The sequence below is a fragment of the Ovis canadensis genome, chromosome 26 (assembly GCF_042477335.2).
Source record: "Ovis canadensis isolate MfBH-ARS-UI-01 breed Bighorn chromosome 26, ARS-UI_OviCan_v2, whole genome shotgun sequence".
Classification (NCBI taxonomy): Eukaryota; Metazoa; Chordata; class Mammalia; order Artiodactyla; family Bovidae; genus Ovis; species Ovis canadensis.
In genome coordinates, this window is record NC_091270.1 from 49,837,365 (window position 1) to 49,854,422 (window position 17,058).

Below are 17,058 nucleotides of genomic sequence, written 5' to 3' on the forward strand. Positions count from 1 at the left end.
GTTGTGTCCGACACTTTGCAACCCCATGGACTGCAGCACACCAGGTTTCCCATTACGGAGTTAGCTTAAACTCATGTCCATAGAGTCAGGGATGCATTTCATACTCTGTGCCCCCTTCTCCTCTTGCCCTTAGTCTTTTCCAGCACCAGAGTCTTTTCCAGCGAGTCGGCTCATTGCATCAGGTGGTCAAACTATTGGAGCTTCAACTTCAGCATCAGCCCTTCCAATGAATATTCAGGGTTGATTTCCTTTAGGATTGACTGGCTTAATCTAGCTGTCCAAGGGACTCTCAAGACTCTTCTCCAGCACAACAGTTCAAAAGCATCAGTTCTTCAGTGCTCAACCTTCTTTATGGTCCAGCTCTCACATCCATACATGACTACTAGAAGAACCATAGCTTTGACCATATGGACCTTTGTTGGCAATGTGATGTCTCTGTTTTATTTAAATATGTTGTATAGATTTGTCATAGCTTTTCTTCCAAGGATCAAGTGTCTTTTAATATCATGAGTGCAGTCACTCTCCACAGTGATTTTGGAGCCCAAGAAAATAGTCTGTCACTGTGGCCAGTTTCCCCCCATCTGTTTACCATGAAGTGATGGGACTGGATGCCAAAATCTTAGATTATTGAATGTTGAATTTTAAGCCAGCTTTTTCACTCTCCTCTTTCATCTTCATCAAGAGGCTCTTTAGTTCTTCTTTGCTTTCTACTGTTAAAGTGGTGTCATCTGCATATCTGAGGTTATTGATGTTTCTCCCTTCAATCTTGATTCCAGCTTCTGCTTCATCCAGTCTGGCATTTCGCATGATGTACTCTGCATATAAGTTAAAATAAGCAGGGTGACAGTATATAGCCTGGATGTACTCCTCTCCCAATTTGGAACCAGTCTGTTGTTCCATGTCCAGTTCTAACTATTGTTTCTTGACCTGTATACAGGTTTTGCAGGAGGCAGGTAAGTTGGTCTGGTATTCCTATCTCTTTAAGAATTTCCACAGTTTGCTGTGATCCACACAGTGAAAGGCTTTAACATAGTCAATGAAGCAGAACTAGATGTTTTTCTGGAATTCTCTTGCTTTTTCTATGATCCAGTGGATGTTGGTGATTTGATCTCTGGTTCCTCTGCCTTTTTAAAATTCAGCTTGTACATCTGAAAGTTCCCGGTTCATATACTGTTGAATCCTAGTTTGAAGGATTTTGATTGTTACCTTGCTGGTGTGTGAAATGAGAACAATTGTGTGGTAGTTTGAGCATTCTTTGGCATTGCCTTTCTTTAGGATTGGAATGAAAACTGACCTTTTCCAGTCCTGTGGCCACTGCTGAGTTTTCCAAATTTGCTGGCATATTGAGTGTAGCACTTTCACAGCATCTTTTTAGGATTTAAAATAGTTCAGCTGGAATTCCATCACCTCCATTAGCTTTGTTTGTGGTAATGCCTCCTAAGGCCCACTTGAATTCACACAATAGGATATCTGGCTCTAAGTGAGTGATCATACCAACGTGGTTATTCGTGTCATAATAATTTAGTCAACCTTTTCTGTACAATTTCTTTTTTCTTTTAGGGGCTAGAGGTGCTCCTTTTAGTTGTTTTGATGAAGTAAATGCAAGAGGAGATAGATATGGAAACTGTGGCAGAAATATTTGTGAGTTTAGGTATGTATTTAGAGAATTATAATTTTGTTTGGAATATAGCTTGTATATTGCTAAGATTCTGGAATACATGTACAAACTAAAATGCCATTTTATAACAGGTTTTCTCTGTTTTATGATCTGAGCTGAACAATATTACCTACTTCCTACAGATAACATGTGTTCAATAGCTATAATGTTATATCAATGACCATAAAATCATGTCTATTGATGGGATGAGGTAGTCATTGTGTGAAGTCCTTTATATATACTTATATTTATACTGTGTATTTAAATGTATATTTATATATATCAAATGTTTGTAGTTAGAATCATTTATCCCATTTTACTAATAAAAAAAATGGAGCACCAATAATCACTTGCTCAAATTTCAGAAGCTAATATAGAACAGATCAGGGCTGTCAGATTTCAAAAATGGTTTATTTTTCCCTTGCTACATTTCCTCACGAAACACAGAGAGCCACATCATACGTGAATCAATATGCTCCTAAAATTTACTTACAGAAAACTTTTGAAATTTGGATTTAAATTATCAAAATACTTTTTAAAGTTAGCTGTATCAGCAATCTACTTTATTTCTGTAAATAATAGTTTTTTTTCTTCTTTATGCTTTTAGTCACACATTGTGTGGAAAATTAGTTTGTGCCTGGCCACATAAAACTTTAATATCACAAGCAAATTTATCTGTGATCTATACGCATTTACGAGATGAAATATGCACATCAGCATTTCTGAATGCTGAGAGGTTACCTAGAGATACATTTACCACAGTTGAAAGACCTGAAGACAGAGATAAAACATTTGTAGAAGATGGCACTATATGTGGCCCTGGAATGGTAATTAGAAGTAAAAATTTTAAGTGTTTTAACAATTATATTTTATACTTATGCTGATTTTGATAATATACCAACCAATGCATTTTAAAATAGCCTTATAGAGGTGTCATTTATCATAAAATTTTTTTATTGTAAGTGCACAGTTCATTCAGTTCAGTCACTCAGTCGTGTCCCACTCTTGGTGATCCTATAGACTGCAGCATGCCAAGTTTCCCTGTCCATCACCAACTCCCAGAGCTTACTCATGTCCATCAAGTCAGTGATGCCATTCAACCATCTCATTCTCTGTCATCCCCTTCTCCTCCCATCTTCAGTCTTTTCCAGCATCAGGGTCTTTTCCAGTGAGTCAGTTCTTTGCATCAGGTGGCCAAAGGATTGTAGCTTCAGCTGCAGGATCAGTCCTTCCAATGAGTATTCAAGACTGATTTCCTTTAGGATGGATTGGTTGGATCTCCTTGCAGTACAAGGGACTCAAGAATCTCCTCCAACACACAGTTCAAAAGTGTAAATTCTTTGGTGCTCAGCTTTCTTTATAGTTCAACTCTACATCCATGCATGACTACTGGGAAAACCATAGCTTTGACTTAGACGGACCTTTGTCAGCAAAGTAATGTCTCTGCTTTTCAATATGCTGTCTAGGTTGGTCATAACTTTTCTTACAAGGAGCAAGAGTCTTTTAATTTCATGGCTACAGTCACGATCTGCAGTGATTTTGGAGCTGCCAAGAATCAAGTCTGTCACTGTTTTCACTGTTTCCCCATCTATTTGCCATGAAATGATTGGACCAGATGCCATGATCTTAGTTTGCTGAATGTTGAGTTTTAAGCCAACTTTTCCCCTCTCCTCTTCCACTTTAATCAAGAGGCTCTTTAGTTTTTCTTTACCTTCTGCCATAACAGTGGTGTCATCTGCATATCTGAGGTTACTGATATTTCTCCCAGCAATCTTGGTTCCAGCTTCTGCTTCATCCAGTCGGGCATTTCACATGATGTACTCTGCATATAAGTTAAATAAGCAGGGTGACAATATACAGCCTTGATGTACTCCTTTCCAAATTTGGAACCAGTCTATTGTTCCATGTCCAGTTCTAACTGTTGCTTCCTGACCTGCATACAGATTTCTCAGGAGGCAGGTAAGGTTGTCTGTTATTACTGTTTCTTTAAGAATTTTCCACAGTTTGTTATGATCCACAAGTCAAAGGCTTTGGCATGGTCAATAAAGAACTAGATGTTTTTTGGGAACTCTCTTGCTTTTCCTATGATCCAGTGGATGTTGGTAATTTGATCTCTGGTTCTTCTGCCTTTCCTAAATTCAGCTTGTACATCTTAAAGTTGTCAATTCACGTACTGTTGAAGCCTAGCTTGAAGGATTTTGAGCATTACCTTGCTAGCATGTGAAATGAGAAGAATTTTACGGTAGTTGGAACATTCGTTAGTATTGCCCTCCTTTGGGATTGGAATGAAAATTGACCTTTTCCAAACCTGTGGCCACTGCTGAGTTGTCCACATTTGCTGGCATATTGAATACAGCACTTTAAAAGCATCATCTTTTAGGATTTGAAATAGCTCAGGTGGAATTCCATCACCTCCACTAGCTTTGTTTGTAGTAATGCTTCTTAATGCCTACTTGACTTCACGCTCCTGGATGTCTGGCTCTAGGTGAGTGAACACACCATCATGGTTGTCCAGTTTACTATGACCTTTTTTGTATAGTTCTTCTATGTATTCTTGCTATTTCTTCATAATTTCTTCTGCTTCTGTTAGTTCCTTGCTGTTTCTGTCCTTTATTGCGTGGATCTTTGCATGAGATGTTTCTTTCATATCTTTCAATGTTCTTGAAGAGATCTTTGGTCTTTCCCATTCTACTGTTTTCCTCTATTTCTTTGCATTGTTCCCTTAAGAAGCCTTTCTTTTCTCTCCTTGTTATTCTCTGGAAGTCTACATTCAGTTGAGTATATCTCTCCTTTTCTTCTTTGTTTTTGCTTCTTTTCTTTTCTCAGCTATTTGTAGGGCCTCCTCAGACAACCACTTTGACTTCTTGCATTTATTTCTCTTGGGGTTGTTTTTTGTCACTGCCTCCTATTCAGTGTTATGAACCTCCATCCACAGTTCTTCGGGCATTCTATCTACCAGACCTAATCCCTTGAATCTGTTTTATCACCTCCACTGTATAATCATAATGGATTTGATTTAGGTCATGCCTGAGTGGCCTAGTAGGTTTCCCTTCTTTCTTCAATTTCAGCCTAAATTTTGCACTAAGGAGGTCATGATCCAAGCCACAATCAGCTCCAGGTCTTGTTTTTCCTGATTGTATAGAGCTTCTCCTCTTTGGCTGCAAAGAATATAATTAATCCAATTTTGGTACTGACCATTTAGTGATGTTCATGTGTAGACTTGTCTCATCTTGTAGGAAGAGGATGTTTGCTGTGACCAGTGTGTTGGCCTTTTCCGGGCTTTGTTTTGTACTCCAAGGCCAAAACTTGCCTGTTACTGAAGGTATCTCTTGATTCCTCCTTTTGCATTCCAGTCTGCTATAATGAAAGGATATCTTTTTTTTTTTTTGCTGTTAGTTCCAGACTTCTTGTACATCTTCATAGAACTGTTCAACTTCCTTTGGCATTATTGGCTGGACATAGACTTGTATTGCTGTGAAGTTCAATGTTTTTCCTAGGAAACAAACAGATCATTCTGTTGTTTTTGAGATTGCACTCAAGTACTGCATTTCAGACTCTTTTGTTGACCATGAGGGCTCCTCTGTTTCTTCTAAGGGATTTTTGCCCACAATAGTAGATATAATGATCATCTCAATGAAATTTGCACTTTCCCATCTGCTTTAGTTCACTGATTTCTAAAGTGTTGATGTGTACTCTTGTCATTTCCTGCTTGACCATATCCAATTTACCTTGATTCATGGACCTAATATTCCATGTTCCCATGCGATATTGCTGTTTATAGCATCAGGGTTTACTTTCACGCCCAGACACATTCATAACTGACCATCACGCCCACTTTGACCCAGTCTCTTCATTCTTTCTACAGCTATTTCTCTGTTCTTCTGCAGGAGCACTCTTAAGTCTAGTTTTCTAGTTATTTATTGTGTGTGTACTCAGTCAATTGTATCCAGCACTTTTGCAACCCACAGACTCCTCCGTCCATGGGTTAGTATTCCAGATAAGAATACTGGAGTGGGTCTCCATTTCCTCCCTCAGGAGAGCTTCCCCACTTAGAGATAGAGTCTGCATCTCCTGTGTCTTCTGCCTTGGCAGGTGGATTTTTTTTTTTTTTTTTTTTTTACCATTGAGCCACCTGGGAAGATTGCAGGACAGTAAGTTTGGACTATTATCAAGAGTATAAATAATTACATTGCCATTAAAAGTGAAGAAACAGTGAAAGTTTTATTTTTGAATTTGAGGAGACGTGTGGAACCAGCTACTGGTTTAAAATGTTTCATTTCAGTTTATAAAAGCATATAGCTAATGAAGTGAAGATTAGAAATGCATCAAGGCTATGGTTTTTCCATTAGTCATGTATGCGTGTGAGAGTTGGACTGTGAAGAAACCTGAGTGCCGAAGAATTGATGCCCTTGAACTGTGGTGTTGGAGAAGACTCTTGAGAGTCCCTTGGATTGCGAGGAGATCCAACCAGTCCATTCTAAAGGAGATCAGCCCTGGGTGTTCTTTGGAAGGAATGATGCTAAAGCTGAAACTCCAGTACTTTGGCCACCTCATGCAAAGAGTTGACTCATTGGAAAAGACTCTGATGCTGGGAGAGATTGGGGACAGGAGGAGAAGGGGACGACAGAGGATGAGATGGCTGGATGGCCTCACCGACTCGATGGATGTGAGTTTGAGTGAACTCCGGGAGTTGGTGATGGACAGGGAAGCCTGGCGTGCTGCAATTCATGGGGTCGCAATGAGTCGGACATGACTGAGTGACTGAACTGAACTGAACTGAAAAAAAAAGCTTTCTCATTTATCATCAGAAAAGCATAACCACAATTAATTTTTCTCATTTAATTTATCCCTGAATAATTAATTTTTACTTCCCTGGATCTTGAGTTAGCAGTTTACTTTTGTATGGCATTTTATTTTTGGATATAATGGATTCCAGTAAATCCTGATTCAGCCACATGATATATCTAATTCACACCATAGTGAAATAGTCTAATCAGTGTCAGCATAAGTTCCATATCCTATACCTGTGAGTCTAATTCTTAAATTCAAATAGTTTAGAATACCTTATAGGATCCTTTCTACATGTCAGTGAAGATTTAGTTTCTATTTTGTATCTGAAAGTACAAACTACCAGTTGATCAAAAGCTTATAAAGTTTGAATGGTTAATTTATTAGAGTCACCAATAGTATTAAAATGGAGAAAAACAAAATCTCTTATTGGAGTGCAGGGGTGTGATAAAAAAACCAATACAATATTGTAAAGTAAAAAAATAATAAAATAAAATTAATATAATAGTATTAATATAAATTAATATAATAATAATAAAATAAAATTTAAAAAAACAAGGAAAAAGAGTTTGATCAAAGTTTCTTTTGAGGATAAGAGAATATTATGGAGAGAAATGAACTTGATTTTCTATGAGCTTTCAATTCATTCTTGTAACATTTACAATATATGCTGAGACCAATAGTTTTGCTTATATTAATAACATTTAAAATTAACCTAGGGAAGGCTGGCTGAATTTCTTTGACAGTTCATCCTATGCACCTCTTTTTTAAAAATTTATTTTTTATTGAAGGATAATTGCTTTACAGAATTGTGCTGTTTTCTGTCAAACCTCAATATGAATCAGCCATAGGTATAAATATATATCTTCCCTTATGAACCTTCCTCCCCATCCCACCCCTCTCCGTTGATACAGAGCCCCTGTTTGAGTTTCATGAGCAATACAGCAAATTCCCATTGGCTATCTGTTTTACATATGGTAATGTAAGATTCCATGTTACTCTTTCCGTACATCTCACCCTCTCCTTCCCTCTTCCCATGTCCATAAGTCTATTCTCTATGTCTGTTTCTTCATTGTTGCCCTGTAAATAAATTCTTCAGTACCATTTTCCTAGATTCCACATATATGTGTTAGAATATGGTATTTATTTTTCTCTTTCTGACTCACTTCACTCTGTATAATAGGTTCTAGGTTCATCCACCTCATTAGAACTGACTCAAATGTGTTCCTTTTTATGGCTGAGTAATATTCCATTGTATATATATACCACAACTTCTTTATCCATTCATCTGTTGATGGACATCTAGGTTGCTTCCATATTCTGGCTGGTTGTAAATAGTGCTGCAAAGAACAATGGGATACATGTGTCTTTTTCAATTTTGGTTTCCTCAGGGTATATACCTAGGAGTGGGATTGTTGGGTCATATGGCGATTTTATTCCTAGTTTTTTTAAGGAATCTCCATACTGTCATCCTATGCAGCTCCTACATTGCTATTTAACTGAGAAGTAATGGAAACTATCATAAATTAGGAGTTTGGAGTTAAGATATACACTGCTGCTGCTAAGTCGCTTCAGCCATGTCCGACTCTATGTGACCCCATAGACGGCAGCTCACCAGGCTCCGTCATCTCTGGGATTCTCCAGGCAAGAACATTGGAGTGGGTTGCCATTTCCTTCTCCAATGCATGAAAGTGAAAAGTGAAAGTGAAGTCACTGAATCGTGTCCAACTCTCAGCAACCCCATGGACTGCCGACCACCAGGCTCCTCCTTCCATGGGATTTTCCAGGCAAGAGTACTGGAGTTGGGTGCCACTGCCTTCTCCAAAGATATACACTACTATGTATAAAATAGGTATATGACAACAATCTACTGTATAGCACAGGGGTCTATATTCAGTGTGTTGCAATAACATATAATAGAAAAGAATCTGAAGAAGAATCATCATTGTGTGTGTGCTCAATCTTATTCGACTCTTTGTGTCCCCATAGACTGCATCCCACCAGGCTCCTCTGTTCATGGGATTTTCCAGGCAAGAATACTGAAGTGGGTTGTCATTTCCTATACCGGAGGAAAAAGAATATATATATATATATATATATATATATATATATATATATATATATATACACACACATCTGAATTACTTTGTTATACACCTGAAGCTAAGGCAACATTGTAAATAAGCTATACTTAAATTTTAAAATGAATTAAAAAGTAAAGATATAAAATTCTTCTCAATTGCAGTTAGGAACAATAGTTTTTGTTGTTTTGTAAAAAGCCCTTACAGTGTGATGCATTTTCATTAAAAATTTAATATCTTCCAAAAATGAATAAATTATGGAGAATATAAAACAAATTTAATTATTTTTAGCATTCTTTTGTTTATGAGATAAGAGGTCAAATCCGTTACTTTCTGTTTGCAATCTCAGAAATTTAAAAATAGTTTTAGGTATTAAAAAAATGACCCCCAATTTTTTTTGACTTTAGACTCAGAACTGGTAAGATAAAAATCACCACAGTTGCCCAAGGTGGTATGGTCACTTAATTAAAAAGGATTATTGGTATATAGTAAAACTTGCTTAGCTCCCTGTTAACCAAAGTGACAGTGCAAGAGCTTCCATATTAATAGGTGAATGTAGTAAAATTATACAGAACTTTAGCTCTTTCAAAAATATGGAGAAGTTTTAAAAATAACCATTTACATGATACAAAGCCAGAAAATTATTTTGGTGAACTACTGAATCTCTCTCATCTAGGTGAATTATAGAAAGTAAAGAAAAGCTTTGTACTACCTCTATTCCTAGAAAATTCCATGGATGGAGGAGCCTGGTGGGCTCCAGTCCATGGGATCACAAAGAGTTGGACACGACTGAGTGACTTCACGATGACGATGACCTCTATTAAGAGCAAATTAAATACTTCACAACCAACTTCTAGGTATACAATTCTTAAAAATCCAAATTATAATTTTACATCAATACAGTATTCAGTTCAGTTCAGTTCAGTCACTCAGTCGTGTCCAAGTCTTTGTGACCCCATGAACCGCAGCACGCCAGGCCTCCCTGTCTATCACCAGCTGCCGGAGTCTACTCAAACCCATGTCCATTGAGTTGGTGATGCCATCCAACCATCTCATTCTCTGTAAGGCTCTACATTATTCACAGGCACATTCTAAAATTATCTTATGATTGATCCCACCAAAACTGAACAGTTATTACTAAAATTTTTCAGACTCATTATTTTTTTAATTACAGATACTATAAACAAAATAAAGGTTACTTTGCACAAAATATAATATTCTGTATTCATTTAAACCTTGACTTTGACTGTCTTCTTTTATATTCTGAAATAATCAGATATAACATCAGGATAAAGCTAGTTTGTCTTTTGAAAAGCAATTACACAACCCATTACCCTGAGATGGTTGTCTTCTGCCATTATTGCTACTAATATGTCCCAACTGTATAATTATAATTTTAACACAGTTAAGGTATTTCAGAAAGAAATGAGAGGTAGATAATTAATTACTACCTCTCATACAGAAGCTAGTTAGCAGCCTAAAAACTTATACACACATTATATGGTTCCTTAAAGTCACACTCATTTTCTTTTTAAAGTGGCAAAAATGAACAATTTACACAACCCAAAGGTATAGCCATTCTATAATATGTAAAACAAGCAAAGTTGTATGTGTATGCACATGTATATACACATGTATATGCATATATGCAAACATTCACATATATTTATATATTCACAAATATTCAAATATTTATATATTCACAAATACATATATACATGTATATATCATGGGTGGGCTTCCCTGGTAGCTCAGCTGGTAAAGAATTCGCCTGCAATGCAGGAGACCCCGATTTGATTCCTGGGTCGGGAAGATCCCCTGGAGGAGGGATAGGCTGCCCACTCCAGTATTCATTGGCTTCCCTGGTGGCTAAGATGGTAAAAAAATCTGCCTGCAATGCAGGAGACCTGGGTTTGATCCTTGGGATGGGAAGGTCCCCTGGAGGAGGGCATGGCAATGCACTCCAGTATTCTTGCCTGGAGAATCCCCATGGACAGAGGAGCTTGGAGGGCTACAGTCCATGGGATCACAAAGCGTCAGATGGGACTGAGCAACTAAGCACAGCACAGCATATATCATGGGCAGACTTACTGACCGGTTAAGAATCAGAAATGATATCAAAACAACTCAAAACAAAACTGAGAAGGAAAAGAAAACTCAAGAGAAATGGAGAGTGAGCCAAAGTAAATCTTTGATGCCACTTGTAAATTACCCTACAAGGCATGTGCATATAAGAAAATACATGTCCATACTTAAATAGCTTAAAGGGAACTTTTGTTGGGCAAAGAAATTTGAGTATGGCAAATATGTCCACTTAGGTACTTCATTTGGGGCTTGAAGACTTTCAGAAATGTAAAAACATAGCTTTTATACAAATATAAATTTGAGCGCCCATCAAACACAGTAATGAAGGAACAAAGTGTGAAAGCTAGTTCAAAGAGTGTTTAAAGGACTACATATCTAGAGCCATTAGGCAAAAGAATGTTGAAATACAACTGCTAGGTTTAAAGTAAAATCTGCTAATGTCCTATAGAGCAGTAAAACCATAATTTGGGGGTTATCTTTTCAGTCAGACAAAACTCATTTATATATTTGCCAGACAAAATCTGTTATCATGTAACTTAACAAAATCTAGGCTCTTCTCAGTAGTGACTAGCAAGTTATGGAAAATGCATTCCCTTAAATAATTAAACAATCTTTGTCTTTCCTTTAATGAATGTTCAAAAATGACATTGGGGTGAGTGTAGTTCTCCCATTGTCTCTATTTACAAATTGTGGACAATTTTCACAGGTTTATTGAGCAATATTGCACCAATATTAGTTTTTAATGATCTCCATACCTCTTTTAAACAGCAACATTACTTTTAAGTAAATTTTATACAGATCATTTTTTTATGTTGTACAATGTATAAGCAAGTGTTTTTGTAAGCACTGTAGGGAGTAATATTTAAATAGCATTTGAAGATCTCATGTAAATACTAGTTTGGATTGAGTAACATATTATTTGATCAAAATTACTGTCCTATGGATTGTTTGATCTCTGGTTCCTCTGCCTTTTCTAAAACCAGCTTGAACATCTGGAAATTCACTGTTCACGTATTGCTGAAGCCTGGCTTGGAGAATTTTGAGCATTACTTATCTAGCGTGTGAGATGAGTGTGATTGTGCAGTAGTTTGAGCATTCTTTGGCATTGCCTTTCTTTGGGATTGGAATGAAAACTGACGTTTTCCAGTCCTGTGATCACTGCTGAGTTTTCCAAATTTGTTGGCATATTGAGTGCAGCACTTTCACAGCATCATCTTCCAGTATTTGAAATAACTCAACTGGAATTCCATCACCTCAACTAGCTTTGTTGTGATGCTTTTTTAGTGATGATTTCCAAGGCCCACTTGACTTCACATTCCAGGATGTCTGTCTCTAGGTGAGTGAACATACCATCATTATTATCTGGGTTGTGAAGATCTTTTTTGTACAGTTCTTCTGTGTATTCTTGCCATCTCTTCTTAATGTCTTATGCTTCTGTTAGGTCCATACCATTTCTGTCCTTTATTATGCCCATCTTTGCATGAAGTGTTCCCTTGGTATCTCTAATTTTCTTGAAGAGATCTCTAGTCTTTCCCATTCTGTTCTTTCCCTCTATTTCTTTGCATTGATTGCTGAAGAAGGCTTTCTTATCTCTCCTTGCTATTCTTTGGAACTCTGCATTCAGATGCTTATATCTTTCCTTTTCTCCTTTGCTTTTCACTTCTCTTCTTTTCACAGCTATTTTTAAGGCCTCCCCAGACAGCCATTTTGCTTTTTTGCATTTCTTTTCCATGGGGATGGTCTTGATCCCTGTCTCCTGTACAATGTCACGAACCTCTGTCCATAGTTCTTCAGGCACTCCATCTATCAGATCTAGACCCTTAAATCTATTTCTACTTCCACTGTATAATCATAAGAGATTTGATTTAGGTCATACCTGAATGGTCTAGTGGTTTTTCCTACTTTCTTCAATTTAAGTCTGAATTTGGCAATAAGGAGGTCATGATCTGAGCCACAGTCAGCTCCTGGTCTTGTTTTTGCTGACTGTATAGAGCTTCTCTATCTTTGGCTGCAAAGAATATAATCAGTCTGATTTCGGTGTTGACCATCTGGTGATGTCCATGTGTAGAGTCCTCTCTTGTGTTGTTGGAAGAGGGTGTTTGCTATGACCAGTGCTTTCTCTTGGCAAAACTCTATTAGCTTTTGCCCTGCTTCATTCCGTATTCCAAGGCCAAATTTGTCTGTTACTCCAGGTGTTTCTTGACTTCCTACTTTCACATTCCAGTCCTCTATAATGAAAAAGACATCTTTTTTCGGTGCTAGTTCTAAAAGGTCTTGTAGGTCTTCATAGAATCGTTTAACTTCAGCTTCTTCAGTGTTACTGGTTGGGGCATAGACTTGGATTACTGTGATATTGAATGGTTTGTCTTGGAGACAAACAGAAATCATTCTGTCGTTTTTGAGATTGCATCCAAGTCCTGCATTTTGGACTCTTGTTGACCATGATGGCTACTCCATTTCTTCTAAGGGATTCCAAGGCAGAGGAACCAGAGATCAAATTGCCAATATCCGCTGGATCATGGGAAAAGCAAGAGAGTTCCAGAAAAACATCTATTTCTGCTTTATTGACTATGCCAAAGCCTTTGACTGTGTGGATCACAATCAACTGTGGAAAATTCTGAAAGAGATGGGAATACCAGACCACCTGACCTGCCTCTTGAGAAACCTATATGTAGGTCAGGAAGCAACAGTTAGAATTGGACATGGAACAACCGACTGCTTCCAAATAGGAAAAAGAGTATGTCAAGGCTGTATACTGTCACCCTGCTTATTTAACTTATATGCAGAGTACATCATGAGAAGTGCTGGGCTGGAATCAAGATTGCTGGGAGAAACGTCAGATATGCAGATGACACCACCCTTTTGGCAGAAAGTGAAGAGAATCTCAAAAGCCTCTTGATGAAAGTGAAAGTGGAGAGTGAAAAAGTTGGCTTAAAGCTCAACATTCAGAAAACTAAGATTATGGCATCTGGTCCCATCACTTCATGGGAAATAGGTGGGGAATCAGTGGAAACAGTGTCAGACTTTATTTTTTTGGGCTCCAGAATCACTGCAATGGTAACTGCTGCCATGAACTTAAAAGACACTTACTCCTTGGAAGGAAAGTTATGACCAACCTAGATGGCATATTCACAAGCAGAGACATTACTTTGCCAACAAATGTCCATCTAGTCAAGGCTATGATTTTTCCAGTTGTCATGTATGGATGTGAGAGTTGGACTATGAAGAAAGCTGAGCACTGAAGAATTGATGCCCTTGAACTGTGGTGTTTGAGAACTCTTTGAGAGTCCCTTGGACTGCAAGAAGATCCAACCAGTCCATTCTGAAGGAGATCAGTCCTGGGTGTTCTTTTGAAGGAATGATGCTAAAGGTGAAATTCCAGTACTTTGGCCACCTCATGCGAAGAGTTGACTCATTGGAAAAAACCCTGATGCCTGGAGGGATTGGGAGCAAGAGGAGAAGGTGACAACAGAGGTTGAGATGGCTGGATGGCATCACCGACTCGATGGACATGAGTTTGGGTAAAGTCTGGGAGTTGTTGATGGACAGGGAGGCCTGGCGTGCTGCAATTCATGGGGTCGCAAAGAGTCAGACATGACTGAGTGACTGAACTGAACTGAACTGAACTGATGGATCGTTTTTGGAAAAACTTTCTTAAATTGTGTCGATTGTTTCTGTAGAATATATAAATTTATATTGATTTTTAACTTAGTATGATCAACTCTTGATTTTTTTCTGATTGGTAGATGAATGTTTTAATTGAATAATATTAGTTCAATATTATATTCTGCTATAATACAATATGTATAGTTATCATGTATGTTGTACATAAGAATAAGCAAACAGCATTAACAATAATATAATTGTTTAGATATATAATATAATATATAATAATATATAGTTATAGATATAATAACAATAATATACTTCTATAATTATAGAATGTTTTCAGAAAGCTCTAATATTCTATAAACAATATATCCAACAGTTAATGTTCTAATTTATCTTAGAAATGATTAATTCTAAGAGCTACACTAGAAAATTAATGTACATATTTTTGAAAGAGAGTCTCTAGTCTCTAGTAAATTCAAATTTACTTTAAAAAAATTATTGTTTATTAATTTATTTTGTACTTTACAATATTGTATTGGTTTTGCCATACATCAACATGAATCCGCCTCGGGTGTACACGTGTTCCCAATCCTGATCCCCCCTCCCGCCTCTTTCCCAAAGCATCCCTCTGGGTCATCCCAGTGCACCAGCCCCAAGCATCCTGTATCCTGCATCGAACCTAGACTGGCGATTCATTTCTTATATGATATTATACATGTTTCAGTGCCATTTTCCCAAATCATCCCACCCTCTCCTAATAGTTTTTGATAATATCATAGTATCTGTCACATCTTGCTTATTTGAAAACATACAGATACCTACAAGATCTGAGGTCTCTCTCCCCTTGAAATCTAAATGACATTGGCTCCAATCTCTGTTTCTGAGTTCTGATCCCCCTCTTTCTGTCTCCTCTGTTGTTATTATGATCAAAAAGCAAAACTCAGCCAAAAACAAAAATCTTTTGTAAAGTATTGATTTTATTGAAAAATTTTGAGTAATTGGAAAAGGTCACATAATTTAACGCCATAAATTAGGGCAATATAAATGTACACATTAAACATTCCTTTTCTTAGAAGGCCATTTAGCCATCTCTCTCATGAGAGTCTCTCATCATTGTATTACCTCATATAATTTCCTGTTATCCTTGCTTTTCTCCTCATTTTTTTCCCCACATGCAATAGTAACGTGCCTCATTTGCTCCTCATACACGTGATTTTATTATCTCAACCTCCCATGTGATATTTCTCAGCCCTAACTGCTCCTGGTAATCATCTAAACTCTGCCCACAGATATCTTGATATAATGGTGTCGGGTACAGCCCAGGCCTGGATATTTTTTAAATGCTCCTCACATAACCAAATTATTTTTCTGGATATTTTTCTTTCTAAGAGGACTGCTGGTGCTAGATGGCAAGAAAATAAAATTTTCAACTTCTTACATGACTATACTTTTACAGTATGAAGGCACATAGTTTATTTCATATTTATTTCAATGCTGTCACAATTATAACTTTATGTTTTGAGTTTTTATGCCAATTCTTGGTAATATGAAACCTTGAATTTTTTCTCATGTATTATCTATATGCGCAGTCTAATTTGTTGGTTTGACTGAATTTGTTTTTCAATTTCTTTGCTTTGTTTTAGTATTGTTTGAACTTTTCCTGTATAGAGGTTAGATTCCAAATAAATACTACACAATGCAGTAACGATGTTGATTGTAATTCAAAAGGAGTAAGTAATTTCAGTTTTCATTTTAAGTAACATGCTTTGAACAATTCAGTCACCAGTCTGGAGATTTAAAGAAATCTTCTGAGTAATTTTTTATTATCTTCATGCTGCTTGGTGTGATTAAACAGTCTATAACTTACAGCTTCAATCTTACTTTCTTGAGAAATCTTGCCAAACTGTTTAATATTAGAGAAGATGTAGAAACATTTAAGATGATTCTGGACATATAAAATGATTGGTAAATATGTGGGCTGGATATGCTGTAGGTACTGTGTTTACCATTTAACCAAAATGATCTTATTTTAACAGAGAAAGGCAGGAACTGGTAAATGAGGTCATTAGAAGTGTCTTGTTCATTAATTTAGTGTCCAGACTTTTCTGTGAAGTTAGGAAGTAAATGATAATTAGTGGCATGTTATTGTTGATTGATAATATCTTGGTCTGGTTATGGGGCAAATTGAAATAATTTTTAAAAATGATTTGGCAAGAGAAGCCAGATATACTTTCTACAGTATAGGAAATTTTCAAGGTAAAATTTGTGACAATTTGTTGAATTTGTCTATTTAAGTTAAATTCTCTGTTCAATAATTATAGAATATTCATTGGTCTCTATGGAAAACCAACTTTGTACATAAAAATTGTTCTATTTTCTAATTATTCTAGGTATGCAACAATTTAAATCATTGCCATTGTTTGAAAGGGTTTGGGCCTCCTAACTGCAAGCCCCTCCTAGGAGGGTTTGGAAGTGTCGATGATGGACACCAGCACAAAGCTGGTTAGTGTCTTTAAAACTTTGTTAATCTAAGGTAATATGTAAGAAAATGAAATTTAGGTTCCAAGCCACATTGCAAAGCAACTCATGTCAACAAATATGAGTTTTATTTTACTTATAAAATTTTAAAAAACTAAGACAGTTTTAAGTTTGTATTCCTGTATCAATGTTGATATTGTTTACTAACAAAAATTGTACCTAGTAGTAGGAAATTTGAAAAGTAGAAATTACAGTGTACCTAATTTGACCAGTTAATTTTGATTGTTCACTTTGGATTGTCTCACATATGCTTGGTTTAAAATGATGTTAAGTCATCATCGTCGTCTTTCAGGCCAC

The 17,058-nt window shown here is 36.8% G+C and overlaps 1 protein-coding gene across 1 annotated transcript in view; it reads left to right on the forward strand.

Moving 5' to 3' along the window:
* The window catches only part of LOC138430922 (disintegrin and metalloproteinase domain-containing protein 5-like), a 94,852-nt gene extending 78,122 nt beyond the window's left edge, over window positions 1–16,730 (forward strand). The window contains exons 13-15 of the mRNA XM_069572945.1: window positions 1,561–1,651; window positions 2,265–2,484; window positions 16,614–16,730. Of these exons, the coding sequence (XP_069429046.1) occupies window positions 1,561–1,651; window positions 2,265–2,484; window positions 16,614–16,730 (428 nt within the window). The remainder of the gene's footprint in view (window positions 1–1,560; window positions 1,652–2,264; window positions 2,485–16,613) is intronic.
* Window positions 16,731–17,058: the final 328 nt, after the last annotated feature.